Consider the following 19,173-nt stretch of genomic DNA (forward strand, 5'->3'; position numbering starts at 1 on the left):
GTCGTGCGATCGTCGTATGATCATCTTGCGATCGTCGTACGATCGTCTTGCGATCTTTGTACGATCGTAGCACGATCGCAAATTGATGGCATTCTTGGGACAGTCATGCATGGGTTGTGCGGAATCCAACTGTCTTGTAACCGAAAAGGATGTCTTAGATCCTTGTCGGTGATCGGTTCTGTCTCAGCCTGCTTGAAAATCCTTCGACATCAAAATCGTACGACGAACTATGACGAATGTGGTCGCGCTCTAAGAACAATATCGTAGATCACGATATGTGTGTCTACTTTATAGTTTTGACAACGTTGCTGGAAACATCTATGTTACTTTTAGGTACAGATCCTGGTCCTCTCTCGGCGCATTTCAGCATCGACCCAATAAGCGGAGAAATCCAGCTGGTTTCACAGGTGAACTACGACACCATGGGCGATTCGAAGGTATGTAAAAATGTAGAATACAGTCATTTTCAGTGATTGGGAGTTTTGTCTAGTTGAAGAGCCAAGCATTGGTATGGACATATAAAACGGCAACCGGTCTTAATAGAAGTCCTTACAAGAATGGTCCTCTATTGAGACCAAGTGAATACCTAAAGAACATTTTGCAAGGTGTGGCTACAATATTCATATGTACAAACATTTGCACATTACACAGTTAAAATATTTTATTAACAATGATGAATAACATCTACTTTTTGTCGTGATTCGTGAATAGTTTAATCAGGTTGGCAAATGACTGGATTGTTCTGGATGACCAAGTGTTTATCACACAGACGTTTCGGTGGACCTACAAAAATGAAATTTGGGACCGAATTCTTCACATTGTAGCAGCGACGCCTAGCTACAGTTCAAAGCATTTACCCTTAACTATCTACACATGCTTTAAGGCAAGCTTAAATGATTCGATTTTTGCTGTGCCATAAAATCCAACATTCATGACGCATTTAACTGATACCTTATTACTTCAGGTGGTGACGGTGACCGTTCAAGCCGTGGACGGAGGGTCCGGGGCTGACCAGAGAAGCGCGTCTACGACGGTCAATGTTACTGTCAACGACGTCAACGACAACAGTCCTCTGTGTGCGGAGAATCTGTTGGTCGTGCAAGTCGACGAGGATGCGAATAACGGAACTACGGTACTTTGTTTTTATTTGCTTTAAGGCAGGCAAGGGTGGTGTGGCACTGCATTCAAGTTAAAAAATCATTCTAACAGTGGCACAAACGACATGCAAATGGCCTTAAGTGTAGTGCTATAGCCTTATCCACTGTCTCTAGGGCACGATATTAGAAGGTGGATCCATGGAGCCCGTCCCTCTTCCTCCACTGCGTTTTACCTCCTCAACCGAAGTCATTTTTACAACACGGTATATCAGTTGGTAGATTGGGGGAAAGTCGTGTGCCTTTCCCAAAAGAGTGGTAGCATGACTCTATCCGAACCTAGGACCTCTGCGTTCTGGGCCAACTACTTAACGTACAGTAACGTCATACGACCATTAGGTACGGTTACGGTTACGCGCTATTATAGTTTCTTACATTTTCAATGAAAGGAACAAAATATTACCACACAAACAAGGGGAACGCTTTGGATGCGACTTTTTTTTCACTGGAAGGCACATAGATGTCATACTATTGGAAATGTTTCAGGTGGCGACTCTAAACTGCTCTGACGTCGACTCAGGAACGAGCTTGTCGTACAACATCACTTCCGGAAACTTCGGGCCGTCGTTTGAAGTCACCGATGACGGAGCGATAGTTGTTTCATCAGGTAGGTAATAACATGGTAATCAGTCTATCGTGGGTTGGTCGGGCTCTCTACGGGGCAGATGAAGCTTTCTGCCTACGCGGTTATCCTTCGCACACCGTGAAAATCCTACCGTGTTCGAAAAAATACCCGGGCGGCAGAAAGCTTTATCTGTCCCGGAGAGAGGCTGACCAAGCCACGATACACTGGTTACCAGGTTACAGGTGCCAGGAATCATTATGGAACTACTTTCATCAAGATATGGCAAAAACTGTTTGCAAAAAATGTGACTTGATATCAGAGAAAATTGTGTAACGGCACCAGTGTTGTTTTATCGGCTTGTAGGACACTCCTTGGACTACGAGTCTACCAACAAGACGTACTACTTGACCGTCGAAGTCAGCGATGGCGACCACAAAGAGGACGTCACTATTGACATCGTCGTTCAGCCCGTGAACGAGGACACGCCGTCGTTCACATCTGACTCATACAACGTCAGTGTGGCCGAGAACGCTACCCTGGGGTACACCCTACTGCAGGAGACTGCCACTGATACGGACGAGGGAGTGGATGGTGAGTACTCACAGTGTTTCTGTCCAAACATAATCATGCTATGATTACAGCTCTGTTTAATAGCAATACCAAAATGTAGCATGCGCAATTAAAATGCAATACAAGTAGTATATATAGAATGCAACACGGTGTATTCTGTATCACCGAAGGTACCAGCCCGACCGCAGGAGTGCTGGGACCGAGGCCAAGGGTGATGCGGAATATACCGTGTTGCACTTTATTTATGTCATATCCACCCGAGAAAACACATGTATCGATGCGAAATACGCCAGAAGTTGAAAAAACGTTTGTGCCCTTGAACAAATAATGTTACAATATCAATTTTCCAACGTCCGAATCAGGTATTCTAATTTTCGACCGCGCCGGACTCGGCGTGCGCAGATTGCGTTCGAATTATTCGATGGAAGCCCGTGTGATAAAACTTCGAAGCCTGTGTCATACAGCTTTTTATCAGCCGGTCCGGAACACCTCTATCGAACGTTATCGTTGCCCAGGTATTACATAAACTGCAATACACTTGTATCATCTATTTGCCGACGAAAGTGGAAAGGAATCCTCTTGTTTACTGTTTAAACCGAATACATTACCTTCCTTACTACAGGAGTGATGTCCTACTCTATCGCATCGGGTAACGACGCAGGCAAGTTCGCTGTGGATAGAACATCGGGTACTCTGCGGACTGTTGGAAACTTTGACAGAGAGAACAATCCAGACTACACGCTTGTTCTCTTGGCAACGGATTGGGGACAAAACCCTGGTCGTCTAACAGGATCATCGACGGTCTACATCACCGTCACTGACGTTAACGACAACGCCCCCGTCTGTTCACCGGCTCTCTTGGCTGTGTCGGTCGCCGAGGGGGCGGCGGTAGGTTCTTCGGTCGTCAGCGTGAGCTGCACCGATCAGGACGAAGGAATCAACGCGGCGCTTTCACACACCATCGTCGCGGGAAACACGAACGATTCCTTTGCCGTGAACAGTTCAACGGGTAGTATAAGACTGGCGTCTTCACTAGATTTAGAAGTGACGCCTACATTTGTCCTAGAGCTGATAGTCACGGATGGAGGTGGCCCGATGCTGACTGGCAGTGTTACAGTTCACGTAAAACTCACGGATGACAACGAATTTGCACCCGCCTTCACAGACGCTTTCTTTGCCTTCAACGTCTCAGAAGATGCCACCATTGGAACAACAATCGGCCAAGTATCGGCCACAGACGAGGATCTCTACGAGGAAAGCATCTCGTATGTCATCATCAGCGGGGACGATGATAACACATTTCGTATGGACTCAAACACGGGAACTCTTAGTCTCCAGGAAAATATAGATCGGGAATCTACTGACAGCCTTTCTCTAGTTGTTATGGCAACAGACAGCGAGGACAGCTCTGGCGCCCAACACAACGTAACAACATTAGTAAACATCACTGTACTAGACGTGAATGACAATCCACCAGTGTTTGATCCGCATGTGTATTACGTTTCTCTTTTGGAGTCCACGTCAATCGGTGCAGCAGTCACACAACTCAAGTGTACCGACAACGACGAGGGGACAAACGCGGATATGACGTACTCCATTTCCACCGGAAATGACGCACTAAAATTCAACGTGACGTCAGATAATGGTGAGATCATTCTGCAAGACTCTTTAGACTATGAGACCAGCACGGAGTATGTTCTGACGGCTACGGCATCAGACGGTGGCACACCGTCTCTAACGGGGACCGCTACGGTGTATGTACAGGTCGTCGCCGAAAATGAACACACACCGGAAATCATCGTTCCCTCGGGAGGCTACGATGTCGTCATCTCCGAAGACCTTCCGATTGGCACGTCGGTAATTTCCGTGACTGCCGTGGATTCCGATTCGGGTCCCGACGGCACAGTCGTGTACAGCATTGAAGAGGGAAACTCCGAGCAGAAATTCGTAATTGAAGAAAATACCGGGGAGTTATCAGTGGCTTTACCTCTTGATAGAGAATACACTGACTCCTATACGTTGACCGTCAAAGCTATGGACAGTCCATCAAATTCTTCTCAGGCGCTGAGCAATTTTACAACGGTGAACATCACCTTAGAAGATGTAAACGACAACCACCCGATCTTCACACCTTCCGTGTACACCACCTCTGTGTTGGAAGGTGCAGCGGTTGGTTCGCAGCTTCTCCAGTTGACGGCAACTGATGCCGATTTGGGAAACAACAGTGTTTTGGACTATACCATCACTGCAGGGGACACCAACGGCACGTTCAACCTAAGCGGCGATATTCTCGTCCTCGCGTCTGGTTTGGACCATTCTGTAAGAAGCTACTTCTCGCTGACTGTGACGGCGACAGATCGCGGTGTCCCTTCGCTGTCGTCAACGGCAAACGTCGTGGTTAACGTACTGGCAGAGAACAACTACTCACCGGTCTTCGACAACGGCACGAACACCGTGTGGGTGTCAGAAGACGCTGCCGTGGGGACGACGGTATACAACGCCAACGCCACCGACGCTGACGTCGGGGACGGCGGTGAGCTGACGTACGTTGTAACATCTGGAGAAGACGAATACGGTATAACGTTTGTTATAGACTCTGCAGCTGGTGTTGTCACCCTTGGGTCTTATCTAGACCGAGAGACGCTTGACGAGTACGTCCTTAACATCACGGTTTACGACGGCGAAGCGAGCGACAGTGGCACCCTGACGGACTTCATCGTCGTAACAGTCATCGTCACAGACGTCAACGACAACAAACCGGCATTTTCCCAGCCCGTATACACCGTCTACGTCGACGAAAACATACCGGTAGGTTCAAACATAACGACCGTTGAGGCCACTGACCCCGACTTGAACGGAAATGGGGAAGTGACGTACTCGATTGTTTCCGGTGACGGTATGGCATACTTTGACATAAACTCTACCACTGGGCTGATCTCTACTAGTGCAGACGTGGACCGGGAAACCCTAGCTCTTAACAACCTCGTTGTACAAGCAACGGACAGTGGGACCCCAGCAAAGTCGTCCCTCTGCAGAGTTAAGGTTTACCTCAACGACCTAAACGACAACACGCCATCTTTCGTTCCTTTGGAATACGTGGTGAGTGTGTTGGAGAACGCGGCGGTGGGAACACTGGTGACTCCAGTACAGGCACTGGATCCGGATGAATCGACGAATGCGTTGCTGACATTCGCCATCTTGGAAGGCGACGACAACAATGAGTTCGCCATTGACTCTTCGACTGGAACGATACGAACTGCCAGCACCTTGGATAGGGAGTCGATTGAAAGGTAAGGTTGCTTTCTTGAAATAAAGCCCTAAATTGTGCACACCATTCTTTTGATATTCGTGGCAAAATCATGCCGCAAACGTTTCTCTTTAAAGGAAGGCGTACTTGTACTGGTCGGGATGTTTGTAACTTATGATTTCATGTCAATATTATCCAGGTAAAACATATCGTCAGTAGGGCTATTTTCAAAGCAACCTGCATGATATTGAAAAAAAAAATAGCCTGATGATGAAACAAAACCTAAAAAAAAATTCAAATTACCTTAGATATACCAATAAAAGCATTATCACATTGCTCAACAATTACAAAACACTCAAAATGACCGATGAAGTAGTAAATGAATCTTAAATAAGAATATGAAATAGATGATGTAGATTTACATATCACTATGATTATAGAAAATAATAAACGGTGTCAAAGTGGCGAGACATTCGTTATTAAACAGGCGCTTAGATTTGAAGCAACATAAACATCAGTTTACTCTTTGGGTGGAAGATGGTAGATTCATACATTTGGTCACCAACCTTATTTTCTACGTGCTCTAATTTCCTATTCCCCTTCACACACAGCTACACACTGACAATCACAGCAACCGACGGCGGCACCCCTACGAACCTGACCGGCAGTGGTACCGTCCTGGTCACCATTCTGGACGTCAACGACAACACGCCGGTCCTGACGCAGGCCAGCTACACCGCGTCGGTCAGTGAGGGCGTCACCGCCGGCACGTCGGTGGTTCAAGTCGTCGCCTCGGACGACGACGCTGACGAAAATGCGGAGATCACATACAGTATTACGTCTGCAAGCCAGCCTGGCCATTTTGAAATCGACGGTGCCTCGGGAGTTGTTCGTACAGCCCAAGCACTAGATCGGGAGAACATAGACTCTTACACCCTTACAGTCCAGGCGACAGACAATGGCGTGCCTTCATTCAACAATGACACTACAGTTACCATAACAATTGATGACGAAAACGACAACACCCCAGCGTTCGATTCGAATCTTTATTCTTTCACGTTAGAAGAAAATGTTGCCGGAGGCACGTCCGTTGGTGACGTCAGCGCCAGTGATGACGACATCAATTCAAACGCCGACCTATCGTTCTCAATCGTCTCAGACGATTCGCAGCACTTTGTGGTAAATTCAAACACGGGGAGGATATCTACCAGCTCTACTGCCAACATTGACCGGGAGACTATTGCAGAATACAGCATCATCTGCCGAGTGCAGGATTCCGGGACGCCATCTTTGTTCAGTGACGTCACAGTCCAGATCACCGTCTCTGACGTCAACGACAACGCTCCTATATTCAACAACAACGACACTTTGACGGCTACTTTGGCAGAAAACGCCGAACCAGGAAACACCGTTATAAAGGTCACGGCGACTGACCTTGACAAAGGCGCTAACGCTGACGTCATCTACACAATATCGTCTGATCTGGCTGACAACGGAGTGAAAGCGACGCGGTACTTCCGGATCAGTGAAACCACCGGCGTGGTCACTTTTAGGGAATCTGTAGACAGAGAGACTGAGCCGTTCATTCAATTCGTCGTCATAGCAACGGATGGTGGATCGCCAAGTTTGTCGTCTGAAACTGACGTCAACATCACCATCGCGGATGAGAACGACAACAAGCCGGTGTTAGCTCAGACGTTCTACAGTGTCGAACTCTCGACGGATTACGATTCGTCAGAGGCGATAGTGACACTTACTGCGACTGACGCCGACGAAGGGACCAACGCTGAAATAACTTTCAGTCTGACCGAATCATCGACGAACTTCAGGGTCGACTCTGTGTCAGGTAGGGGTTGATTTCTATTTATCAGAGTGTTCTATGTATCATGCTTAGCCATAGGTCCTCCGGTATGAGTAATGAAGAAATCGCCGCCTGAAGCCTAAAGTTCCCAGTGTCTTAAAGTGGGCGCCGGCGACCCACCATTCTTAGGCTACAAACTGTAAGGAAGAACTTATGAAATGTCAATCAAACAAACACAAGCGCCTCTTGAACGGTTTGCTGATTCTCAATTCTCCTGACCAGTAGCTGTGCATGATAAATAGCGTTGATGTATTTTAAACATCTGATTCCCTTGCTAGTTCCGTTTACAATTTTTAAAGAATACCTACCATTTTGGTTCCTTGCAAGCTGTTTATTGAAGAACTTCCGAATAAGATGTTTTTAAGCAGTATCAGACAATGTCTCAACATTATGTTAACTAGCTTGAGTCCCCTTTTCGCTAGATGGTGATCTCACTGCGACTTAAGTTAGATTTTTGTAACCCTTGACTTAATAAATGCAATGTCATGCAAAATGTAAAAGTATGACCGAAAATCAACAAAACAAAGACTTAAGTATGGGATTCGTTGGTTGCCTTGTCAAATGATTGGTCGCTGGGAGGCCACCGACCTCGAGGTCAAAGTCACACATATACCTCCTACCTCTAGGTGTCATCACAAGACTGACGCTGTCGGCCGACACAAGATACGTCATCTACGTCAGCGCAAGTGACGCTGGGATACCTCCTCTGACGTCATCTCCAGTCGCCACCGTTCGCATCGACACCTTTGACCCCGTCGCAACTCTCGTCGGCATGGAGCTGACCATGACCGTGGAGGAGTTTCTCGCGAGACGAAACGAGTTTTTGCAGGCACTGCAGACCTCGATCCAACCGAGCTGTGCGTCATGCACAGTTGGACTGTCCCACTATGTTCAGAGGGAGGTGACCACCTCTTCAAGAAGACGTAGGGAATTGCTCCAATCGACAGCTTCGAACACGACGTAGGTTACTTGCAACATCTTTGGTGTTTTAGTGTTCCTCAATATCAATGGTGTGTGGAAATTCAGGCAATATATAGTTTTCAAATTTGGTTGTCATATTTTTGTGTTCTGTGCCGGAAGCACAACGAATTTAGGTTGGAATAATGTCAAATAATTTTTACTTGCTGAGACTTCCAGCAATTGGTATAAGCTTAACGGTAATGTAAGATAATAAGATTGGTTATGTTTAATGAGTGTGTCAGATACACTAAATCTGCTAGGGCACATTGTGTGAATGCCGAGATTGATGTATGAGATAATGATTCAGTTTTTAATTACCTGGACGTGCGATGGTGCGGTGTGCGACGGTGCAAATTTTTCTGTCGGGAGATAGTGATTCACTACGAATCACTCGGATGGAGGCCTGGTGAACCTCTGTCTCGTATCAGTCATACGGTGATTAACATCATTCACCTGGACGGGAGACCTGGCGCATCCCCGTCTTGTATTCAGCTATTTGAAAGGGCATATCACTCCGTAAGGGGCGGTATGAACCCGTCGTGTATTAGCACGTCGACCGATAATGATGATGGTGATTGTCTAACCTTCACCGATGTTGTATCCATGTTCTTGTTGCAGTACTAACCACGTGACAGTGTACGTGTACGTGGAGACGTCTAACGCCACCACGGACTACATCACCGGGCTGGATGAAGACAAGGTGTTCCTGCCTGCCTCCAGGGCGCTGGAGATGTTCCAGGCTGATGACGGCGCGATGCTTTCAGGTGACATGAAACCTTCTTCCATGGTTTGTCTATTGTTGCCGGTAAGCTGAGATTTCACAGAAAACGTAGATAGAAGTGTATAGAGAAATATCTTTGTGACTTTCAATGAATCGATCGATCGATCGATCGATCGATCAATCAATTAGTCAATCAATCAATATTTATTGCGCAACAATTGTGCGGGTATAATGTAAGGCAAGTGCGAGAGTAGTATATGTCCAGAACATCAAAACGAATACCTACGCAGTTGTTTAAACATAACAATGATAAAGGGCTCTTTGTAACAAGTGACTAATTATAATCGCTATTCCACATTGGCTGAGTGGTTTAATTCATGGTTAACAATATCATGCAGTGGTACGTGATATAGAGATTGCATCAATCTTTTGTGACTTTGAGCAGCGCCTCTCTGTACGTAGGATTAGATTTAGTACCCATCCCCTAGACATTGAAAAGGGGCGATGTAAATGTGTCAAAAGTAGAGTTGACATTGTATTTTGATCAGTAACACAGTACACGTATATGTATGTAAGTATTACTCCTCAACTTCAGTGGAAGGCGAACGCGATTTCATCCCTAGTTGTTCAATGAATATGAAGCCAATTATTTTAAGAAATTGGTAGATCCACCACTAGATGAATCAATAGACGTACTGTCTTGAAATTACTTGCTACGATTATTAATATCATAAACCATGGTCTTCGTCCTACAGACTCCAGCCTGGCTGATTTTGGCATCACCACAGTGGCGGAGTACCCTCAGGAGGAGACCACAGTGCTGTGGATACAGACGGTGCAGGGGATCGTGGTGGTGTCTGTGGGGGCGGGGCTACTGGTCATACTGTTCGCCGTCATATCCTGCTGCTGTGCCTTCAAGGGAAGGAAAAAGAGGTACTGAAAGAAGCTCCCCTTTAATAGGCCACAGCAAGTAAATCTTATGGTTGATATCATCTGCGGACTCAAAAGAACAAGAGAGGGCGAAAAAAATCAAGATGGGTAAAAGAAACATGATGTTCGCTAAATCTGCAACATGGACATCATAAACATTGTAACAAGGGTTGAAGCGACAAAACATAGTATCAGAACCAGCAAGTCTTGTATTTCTGCATTCAAGAAAGTTATCACTCACAGCTACAGTCATGGGTTCAATATTGGTGCCAGTTTTACTATCGAGCTAGTTTAAAACCCTCAAACACCCGAGTGGGGTCCATTTGGACCCCAGGCGTAAATTGTGAAGTACCATTTAAACATTTTTGATCTGAAGAAAAATTCCTTCCGTGACTTTGTTAGCCAATATCTTCTATACCTTGTCCTAAGTTTGTTTTATGAAGATTGGTGCAATACTGTGGAAGCTATAAAGAAAGTCCGTGATCAGTCCGTCTGGGGTCCAAACGGACCCCAGCCAAAAAGTGCAGCTTTTGAAACAAAGTTTTAAGCCTGACTCCCTAACTACTTATCCTATCACCACCAAACTTTCAGGGGATAATAAACATGTAAAACTAAATCCTCATAGAAACTTCTGTGTCATCACCATATAATATGACGACATTATGACGTCTTTTAGCTTATAAGGGCGGCCATCTTGGATTTTGACTAATGACGTCATAAAATTTGCATAGATTATAAATTTTGAATCATGAAAATAGCATTGAACTTCATAGAATTTTATTGTTGTAAGAAAACAAGCATGTTTTACCAAGAAACCTTGTTTAAATCGAAATTGGATTTTTTTGGCAAAAATATGCCTGTCAGAATTCCGTTTCCATGGCAACCCCAAATAATGATGAATTTATTTTATTTTTTTTTTAAATTTGCTTACAATATTTTGTGTTATATCACCAAGTTTCAAAGCTTTAGCACCAGCCGTTCATGAGTTACGCGACATAATAGTTGCTGAGGGCCTCAAAATTCCCCTCTCTGGTCAGAATAGGTTTAGTGCAAAACATGGTCCTTCTGATCTTTTGCATACATTATGATAATGAGGTGGAATTAGCAACACCTTAACATGTCAAAATATTCCTCTTACATTGACAAAGCAATGTATGTACAATGTTTACTGATAGGAATTGGAATTGAGATTTTATGAACAAAACATTTTGGGGTCCGTTTGGACCCCACTCGGTCATTTTAGTCGCAGAGAAAGGTCGGATGCTTGAGGGTTAACTTCTATATCTGCAAGCATTGCTAACGTAAGGTTACCAGTTTACGGTCGATTTGTTAACAACGCAGTTTTACGGAAATCGCGCAGGCAGAAATGAAAAAAACTCTCATTTTGGAAGATATCTTAGTCGGTCTGCCTCAACTTCTGTGTGGTATAATATTTCTTCTGAGTTGGATTTATCGCCGTGCGAGCTGCTTCAATAAACAAGCCTGCAGCCAAAAATTCTTTCAGGGTGACCAATTTACGGTCAGTTGGGTGTTTCTCCCTGTGGTTATTTTTCTAAAGGTCATGTAATTGATCATTTCCCATAAAAAGTTCCCCAAGTAGTTCACTGAGATAACACGGTGGATGATTGTTTACATCGACGCCATGCCGTGCACTTTGCATCGCCGCTAAACGTACCGGTCGGTCATCTTTGCCCCAACAGAACGCCACTCCTAGCACCATACTGTTCCACAACTTGCCCAATGGTACTCATGACGTCGACGACGCATTTGTGTTTTTTATCAAGAGTATAGATAGTTATTGGCCTTGAAACGTGTTCAGTATACGTTGGCTTCCTCATGCCGTGCCCTCCCCACATGAATTTGGCTAAAACAGCGCCCCTTAGCGATTTTGCCCTGCCCTCCAATGCACAAGCTATGAACTGCATAGTCACGTGGTACAACATGGCGTTCGAAAACTACCGGCTCGGCGACGACAGTCATTTGTTTTCGTGTTAGTTTTTAAGACTTCTTTTGGATAACATACATAAAATCACCATGAATTCTTGAGATAAGAACTGCAGGTTTGGTTTCAGACGATTTTGCAATTGATATAGAGTTTGTAGGATTTAGAAAGAGGGGACGAAGTTAGCGGTTGAGAATTACGATCAAAGCGGGCCATCTGTAACAGTGTTCTACGATCATAAATCGTCAATTTAAATTGTTGGCAGGCTTTTCAAATGTTTAGTCGGCTGCTTTGCTTGATGCAAACATATATCATAAATAAGATACATGCACATAGATCCTATAGACGTACTTCTTGCCTACTGAAGAGAATTTTCTTTTTCACAATTCACCTCGAAGTCTGCACCGCCCATTGAAGTGACCGTAAACTGGTCCTGCACGTAAACTGGTAACCTTACGTTATATGTACCTCACTAGTGTCACTTCTACAAGTGCAATGTACAAGGATTTTGCTTTGTATATTCGTCTTTCTTTCTAAGTTCTGATTGAAGAAACACGTCGGAAAATATAAATGCCTCTTGTTTTTCAGGAAACTTGAAGTCAACAAGAAATCCGGAGTGAGAGAAGGATGGGAGGGAGACAGACGTAAGTAGCGTTAGACGTTAACGCCAGTGTTTGGTTTATGTTGCTTTGACGAAGACATTCCCAAAGTTAGTTCTTTGAAATCCCCTATTGTTCTGCTGCATAAAAATGTAAAAAAAGGTTTTCAGTTTTTTTCATGTGATTGTGATTTAGAATCACTAACGTATGTGCACCTTTATTCACGGGGTAACCTATATTCGTTGTCTTTGAAATCAGGGTATTAAGGGATATCAAGTCGACGGATGGTGGTTTCAAATTACAATGCTTTGAAAATATTGCAATTTGAAACCGCCGTCTGTCGACTTGATATTGCTGCAAACCTTGTTTTAATAACAACGGATATAAGTTACCCCATGGATAAAGGTGAACTAGCGTTACAACCAAAGTATAAATTTTGCATTGTCTTCCCAGCAACCAGCTCAAGAAAGAAGAAAGGAGGACATTCTCAAATTCTTCCTATCCATACGGTAAGGAACTTCAGCATTCATCTGAATTTTTATATAGAGACAACAATCCCTAGCATAGCACATATGATATTGTTTGAAGTCCATTGTAGTCACTGTGGTTAGTGGACTTTTGAGGCTGGGAGTTCGAATCCAGACTGTTGTCGCTCACCCGACACGCACGCTAGTGGTAAAGTGCTGTATTTATTGAGTTGACAAGTCGACGGACGTTGGTGGTGGCAAAAGTTGAAAAAAGAATTGAGATACCTTCATTCTACAAACATGTCTCGATTGGCTTGATACAGGTCGTCTATATTAAGACTTAATTATTACATATTACCATATGCAAGAAAGTATAGACAACAATAAATGTTAGGAAAAGCCTAACCGTGTAGTGCAAAGTGCATTTCTTGCTTTCTGCAGATGAGTACATGTAAATGGGAACAGATTATACGTCTCATAAAATAGCTCTGAGTGCATGAAATATAAATGCAGAAAGTACCACTACATTGTAGTCACAGACGAACACAATTCAAAAGAACCTTATAATGTCTTACCGCTATAACTTCACAGGGCATATCAAGAGCCCCTCGAAGGCCGGCCGACATAGCACCGACTAGACCGGCGTATGGAGAGGCACCCAGACGAAACGGCCCGTCCGAGAAAACATACGGAAGGAACGTGCAGGAAGAAGAGGTGATGAACTGCAAATTACAATTCTATAACACCTGCATGTACGCAAGATACTTATGATTTAAGCGAAAAGTTGCTGCCGGTCAGATATTGATCGGCGTCGTGTGTGGCGTAACTGGTAGTGCGTTCGGCTCGGAATCAAGGGGTTCCGAGTGCTATACCCGCCGTGCCTTCGACGTTTTGCCCTAGGAAAATGCACCTTACACGACCTTCCTCACTTCACCCAGGTGTAAAAATGGGTACCTGACTTCGGTCGGGGAGGTAAAATACTACATTTACCTTCTGCCTGTACTACCGTGTATGTGGCACAAGTTACAAAACTTTAGTGCTGTGGCCCATTGCCATAGTTTGTCCAAAAGCAAATAGAAAAAATAAGATATTGATCAAATCTTGCCTTTTGGTTATGCGGTGCAGTACAGTTGATATAAGAATAGACTTACTTGTACCTTTTCCTACCTATTCTATTTGTACAGCTCATTTGTAGGCAAATTGTTTCTCTTATGGATATCAGTTTCATTTCGTCGTTTCTCTTTTCTGTAGGCTCGCGAGTGGGAAGAGGGACCTAAACCCTACACCGCACCACGCCACGAGTCGGGTCGTCGGGACCAGGCGCACCCTCCCCCGTACGGCGCGGTGCCCCAACCCGCTATCTCACAGCACAGCACAGGGGAGCCTCGGGAACCACGACTTGTGGAGCCTCTCATTCCAAGGCAGGAAGAACTGCAGTACGAGACCAAAAACCAGCCGTTGCCCGCCCGGAGTTCTCTGATGAGAGTAACGCCAAACAGACACTTCGACGGCAGGACCGTCGATCCGAGTAAGTTATGGACAAATTTACTCTTTATTATATCAAATGTCTGTGTCTGTGTGGCGCAACGGCTAGAGCATTGGAATCGGAATCAGTAGGTCCTAAAGCCATGCCCCTGCTCCCATGACGGTGGAGTGACGCCCACCGAGCCTCACGGCTAATCTGTCTAAAGGTGCCAAAATTACATACGGATTTGGTGCTGCCAGTGTGTCAGCACCTGCAAGTGCATTTGCCACTAAGACCCGTAAATATTTTTCTGTTATCAAATTATCAACTTTGTCAGTCTAAGAGATTTGATTAGTGTTTGCAATGCACTCGAAAGTCATGAGTCCGATCCCCAATGCATTGAGTTATGCCAAAGACTTTAAAAATGATACACACTGCTTTCTCTGCTGAGCAGTTCAGAACGTACAGCCAGGGCTACCCAAATAGCTTGTGGCTATTACAAAGGGCTAGCCGACAAAAGCAGAGACAATACAAATAGAATTTGACAAGGACAGGATACTTATCTATAACAATGTTCTAAGTACATAAGAAGATGAAAACAAACAAAGAACTGGCCAATCATCTTCTTAAAAGGACTGGCGAATTCTAAAACCCATGAAAAATTGATGTATTGTTTTTGTCGTGTTTGACTGAGTGTCTGTTTCTGATATTTGTAATCAGAATAACTTTAAAGACTCTAGATTGATTGTAATAGTATTCGGTATGTTGGTAGGTATGGGAAGGACGTACGTCAAAGTCAATCTATGGCCCCTGGCGTGTGACCTTGGTTCTTCAACAGAAATTTCGTACTTTGTATCTATTGTCCTAGATATGTTATGGTCTTGTTTTCAGTTGGCAAATAGCTTGTGTTGGAAGAAAAAAAATGATGTAGATTTGGGCACCCTATTTCTGACTGTTTCTAAATCTTGTACTCCCAGAAACAGGTAGGATGTACGAGTACAACACGACGACGGGCGAGAGGAGATGGCTGTCTAAAGAGGAGCAGAGAGAGATCGAGAGACGAGCCGTCCAGCCGCCTGGTTATGTGCCATAGCAAATTTGATATATGTTCTTCATACATGTACATACGAATTGATATTTGTGACGTTTGTATAGGGCTGTCTCTTATACATATACATAAGCTTGATAAGGTCGTATTGATTTAATTATATGGGTGACATCCGATTTAAAAACGTTTTCAACCATTCTGTAAACCGTACGAACCAACTGCAAAAAAAAGAGCAAATGTATGTTGCAAATTGAAAACGGAAACAAATGTCATAGAATTCAAAGGTTGGAAGAAAATGTAAAGAATAAAAAATTGTGTGTCTATATTGTTTTTAATTGTCTATTTGGGTGCACTCTTGATTTCGTATGAATATGATGGCTGATTCACATTTAAGACGGCCCTTTATGACAAAAAATTGCAGGTCACGCTATGTAATCTGCAATAGAAATAGAGAAAAGTGGGAGGAAGCATCGTTCTATCAATCAAAAAGAAGTTTTGAATACGCTTGACATTCGTCGGAAATGCGTAAAGCTAGGGGCACAACCCGCCGTACTTGCAAGTGCGTGCTGTCTACGTGCCAAAACGTGGGCAATCTTTTGGTATCCGTAAGTGGCAAGTACCGTCTCCGTACAAACACGTGGCGAATCCCACGGATTTTGGAGCACGCAGACACGCCGTAGAAATTTAAGTGCATGCAGAACTTTCTCTGCTCTCTGGCTGCGGATTCACTCCCCGTACGTGCCAGTACGGGCGACGCGCCTGCCATGTACAGCCAATGACTCCGTGAGTGTATCAAAACACTGGCTCCGTGAGTGTATCAAAGTTTTCTCACATTCAATTGCTGTACGGACGGCGCACGTAGCACGTGCGTGCTGCGCACGTCGTGATTGCGTGTTCCGTGCTTACTTCGCGCTTCACTTGTTCACCTGTGAATGCCGACGCACAACACACCTGTACTGAAACGAGGAAGCAGGTGCTCCTCACGTACAACGCACGTGGCAAGCACATGGTCTTTGCAGTATATAAAGCCGAGTCAATGAAAGACTGCCAACCCGTCTCCAAGATGCGTAAGAAGACGCAGAAGGAGCCGTCAGTTGCATCTGTACCAGCTTCGACCAGAGCCGCCCAAAAGAAAGACCTTGAAAGGTCGTCCCATATATACATCCCCGAAAAACTTACGTTCATCGCATTTGAACGCACTTACAACATGCGAGTGAGTAAGAAAACCGTACGTAAGCAGCACGTGTAGGTAGGGCCTGCATACGTTAACGTGGCAATCGCACTGAGACCGTACGTTGTAAGCACGTGCAACTCACCTACCACTTGCGCAACGAACGATGAACACAACCGCTCGCAGCCAGGCGTGGGGTGCAGACCACGTACTTACCCCTTGCGCAACCGTGCGACAGACGTGCGTTGACGTACTCCCTCTCTGCTCTTGCCAGTCGTTCCCCACGTCTTCAGAAATACGTGGCGGACGTGGCCTCCCAAAAAACGTACGGGCAAATTGCACGTACGGCGGGTTGTGCCCCTAGCTTTAGGCATGCGATCAGCATAACTTGAGTGCGTTCGGGGCATACGATCGGAACGCACCAAACATACCTAATTGCAGCAAGAAAATGGCGTTACGCACTACATGCGCACCTCACGGAATATACAGAAGACGTAATTCATACGCCAGGTGGTGTGCAGTTGTGGTGCTGTATACATGAACAAATCGCATCGTCAGGTTTTAGTTCTAGTCAGTCTGGAATCAGATTATGTTTATAACCAGACTTTTCCTGTTTCCCAGAAAAAAAACCTTCTATGAAAGACCGTAAAACAACTTTCTATACCTTTTTCTATTTTTCATAATTGTCTAAAATGTGATTTCTTCCATATTGACATATTTATCAAAGAGATGAGAAAGATGTCCACAGTTTATCACGATGTGAAATAACGCAGACTTGGGCTCAGGAAGAAAATCACTGGTGATATTTCAGCCTTTCGGCCGCGGATGTCTAGAATTAGTCCACAGCAAGTAAATTTTATGGATGACATCAGCGCGCACATTAATTTTCGCCTGATTTCTGAAAAAATAAACAATATCTTTTTTCTTCGGAGATGGTTAACATGACGAGAAAATACCAAAATTGGCAAATATGCTGTGTTGTAGGCTAATGGTTGTACTTATAGAAGTGACACTTGCCAGGTATTCATGGCTGTAGAAGTGAAACTAAAAATTTAGTTAGATAGTTGTAAAAGTGGCCCCAATATGGAAGCCATGGGTGTTGTTGCCATGTTGGTAAGCGATACCAGTCTACCACACTACTGTCACCTTTACTACAGTAGTACACGTCTTGAATACAGAAATGAATGCCTTGTAGGCTGTAGGTGATATCATGTTTTGTTGCTTAAATTCTTCTTTTTTTTACGTTTAGTGCGCATATTTGAAAAAATGAGCCATCTTGTTTTTTTACCCATCTTACTTTTTTTCGCCCTATCTCACTATTTTTGCCGTCTGCAGAGGATGCCATCCATAAAATTTACTTGCTGTGGCCTTAGACACACGTCTACATTAAATTGGATGAATGAGAAAAACAACACATCCAAAATCGGTTATGCATGAGTCATCTGTGTTCCCCATTCTATTGTTGTGCGTCCCGCGCTTTCGTACACTTTGACCTTTGACTTGACGAGGGGAATCCCGGGAAACATGTTGACGTACCGAAACTTGCGCCTTCAGGAAGTTGGCCGTACATAAGGAGAAGTGGCTCTTGTTGGTGACACGCACCTGAAAAACGATCAGGCTGCTCAACGGACCTGCTTCAAACATCATTGAACATTTACAAGTAAGTGATCTGGACCAGTGATCTTTGATATGGACAGTAACAGAATTGTATCTATTGTATATAGTTCCGATTTTACTGTGCTTTACTGTGTATGACGTATTGCTCGCCCCGCTCCCTGGCTGGCCGCGTTCGCCGGCATTCTGTCTGGGGCCTTCGGCACCCGCAACTTCGGGTACCTGCGGCATCCGTCCGAACTTGCCGTCGGAACATTCGGGTGGTCTCGGTCCCGAGTACTAGAATTTCGAGTCACAACCCGGGCTGTCCAGCACGGTCGATTCAACGAAAATTCCCTGGCCTTCATGTCTAGGGTAGTCTGAAAGACGGAATAGCAGCAAGTGGCACTCAGTGAATACAACAAAGGTCACTTCCTTTGCGATTAGAATGATATGGCTGTTCACATATCTCACTAAATCCTGCATAGTTGAATAACATCCAATCTCAGTACTCAACTATCAATGAAAAAAGTAGAAGCAATCCCGGATTATCTATTTGGACATTGGTACTAGTATGATAATTCGATGAATGTAAGAACAAAAGTCTCATTGTTTCCACCCTGATATTGTTCAATATAACGTTAACGTCTTGAAACCATAGCATGATTTACCCCATTGTGCCCACCTGGACAACAAGAGTAAAATATATACACAAAGAAATAGTCATTCGCTGAAGTCATTGATACCCTTGCTTTGTGAGGAAGTGAATCTATTACCAGAGCGGGAATGTAAACAATGGTTTGTCACAGAAACTTCAATGAGAGACGATGATATTTACGGCACCCACAGGTTGTCATACAGATACCTCCTATAGACGTCA

General features: G+C 44.5%; 1 protein-coding gene across 1 annotated transcript in view; it reads left to right on the forward strand.

Annotated features, from left to right (window-relative positions):
• The window catches only part of LOC118415558 (protocadherin Fat 4-like), a 38,151-nt gene extending 22,307 nt beyond the window's left edge, over window positions 1–15,844 (forward strand). Inside the window, exons 21-34 of the mRNA XM_035820243.1 lie at window positions 334–437; window positions 965–1,132; window positions 1,641–1,761; window positions 2,083–2,310; window positions 2,912–5,579; window positions 6,148–7,382; window positions 8,024–8,357; window positions 8,976–9,121; window positions 9,834–10,011; window positions 12,539–12,594; window positions 13,003–13,058; window positions 13,608–13,730; window positions 14,268–14,544; window positions 15,459–15,844. Coding sequence (XP_035676136.1) covers window positions 334–437; window positions 965–1,132; window positions 1,641–1,761; window positions 2,083–2,310; window positions 2,912–5,579; window positions 6,148–7,382; window positions 8,024–8,357; window positions 8,976–9,121; window positions 9,834–10,011; window positions 12,539–12,594; window positions 13,003–13,058; window positions 13,608–13,730; window positions 14,268–14,544; window positions 15,459–15,574 — 5,810 coding nt within the window. The 3' untranslated portion in view covers window positions 15,575–15,844. The remainder of the gene's footprint in view (window positions 1–333; window positions 438–964; window positions 1,133–1,640; window positions 1,762–2,082; window positions 2,311–2,911; window positions 5,580–6,147; window positions 7,383–8,023; window positions 8,358–8,975; window positions 9,122–9,833; window positions 10,012–12,538; window positions 12,595–13,002; window positions 13,059–13,607; window positions 13,731–14,267; window positions 14,545–15,458) is intronic.
• The last annotated feature ends 3,329 nt before the right edge of the window (window positions 15,845–19,173 follow it).

This window comes from Branchiostoma floridae, chromosome 5, assembly GCF_000003815.2.
Source record: "Branchiostoma floridae strain S238N-H82 chromosome 5, Bfl_VNyyK, whole genome shotgun sequence".
Taxonomy (NCBI): Eukaryota; Metazoa; Chordata; class Leptocardii; order Amphioxiformes; family Branchiostomatidae; genus Branchiostoma; species Branchiostoma floridae.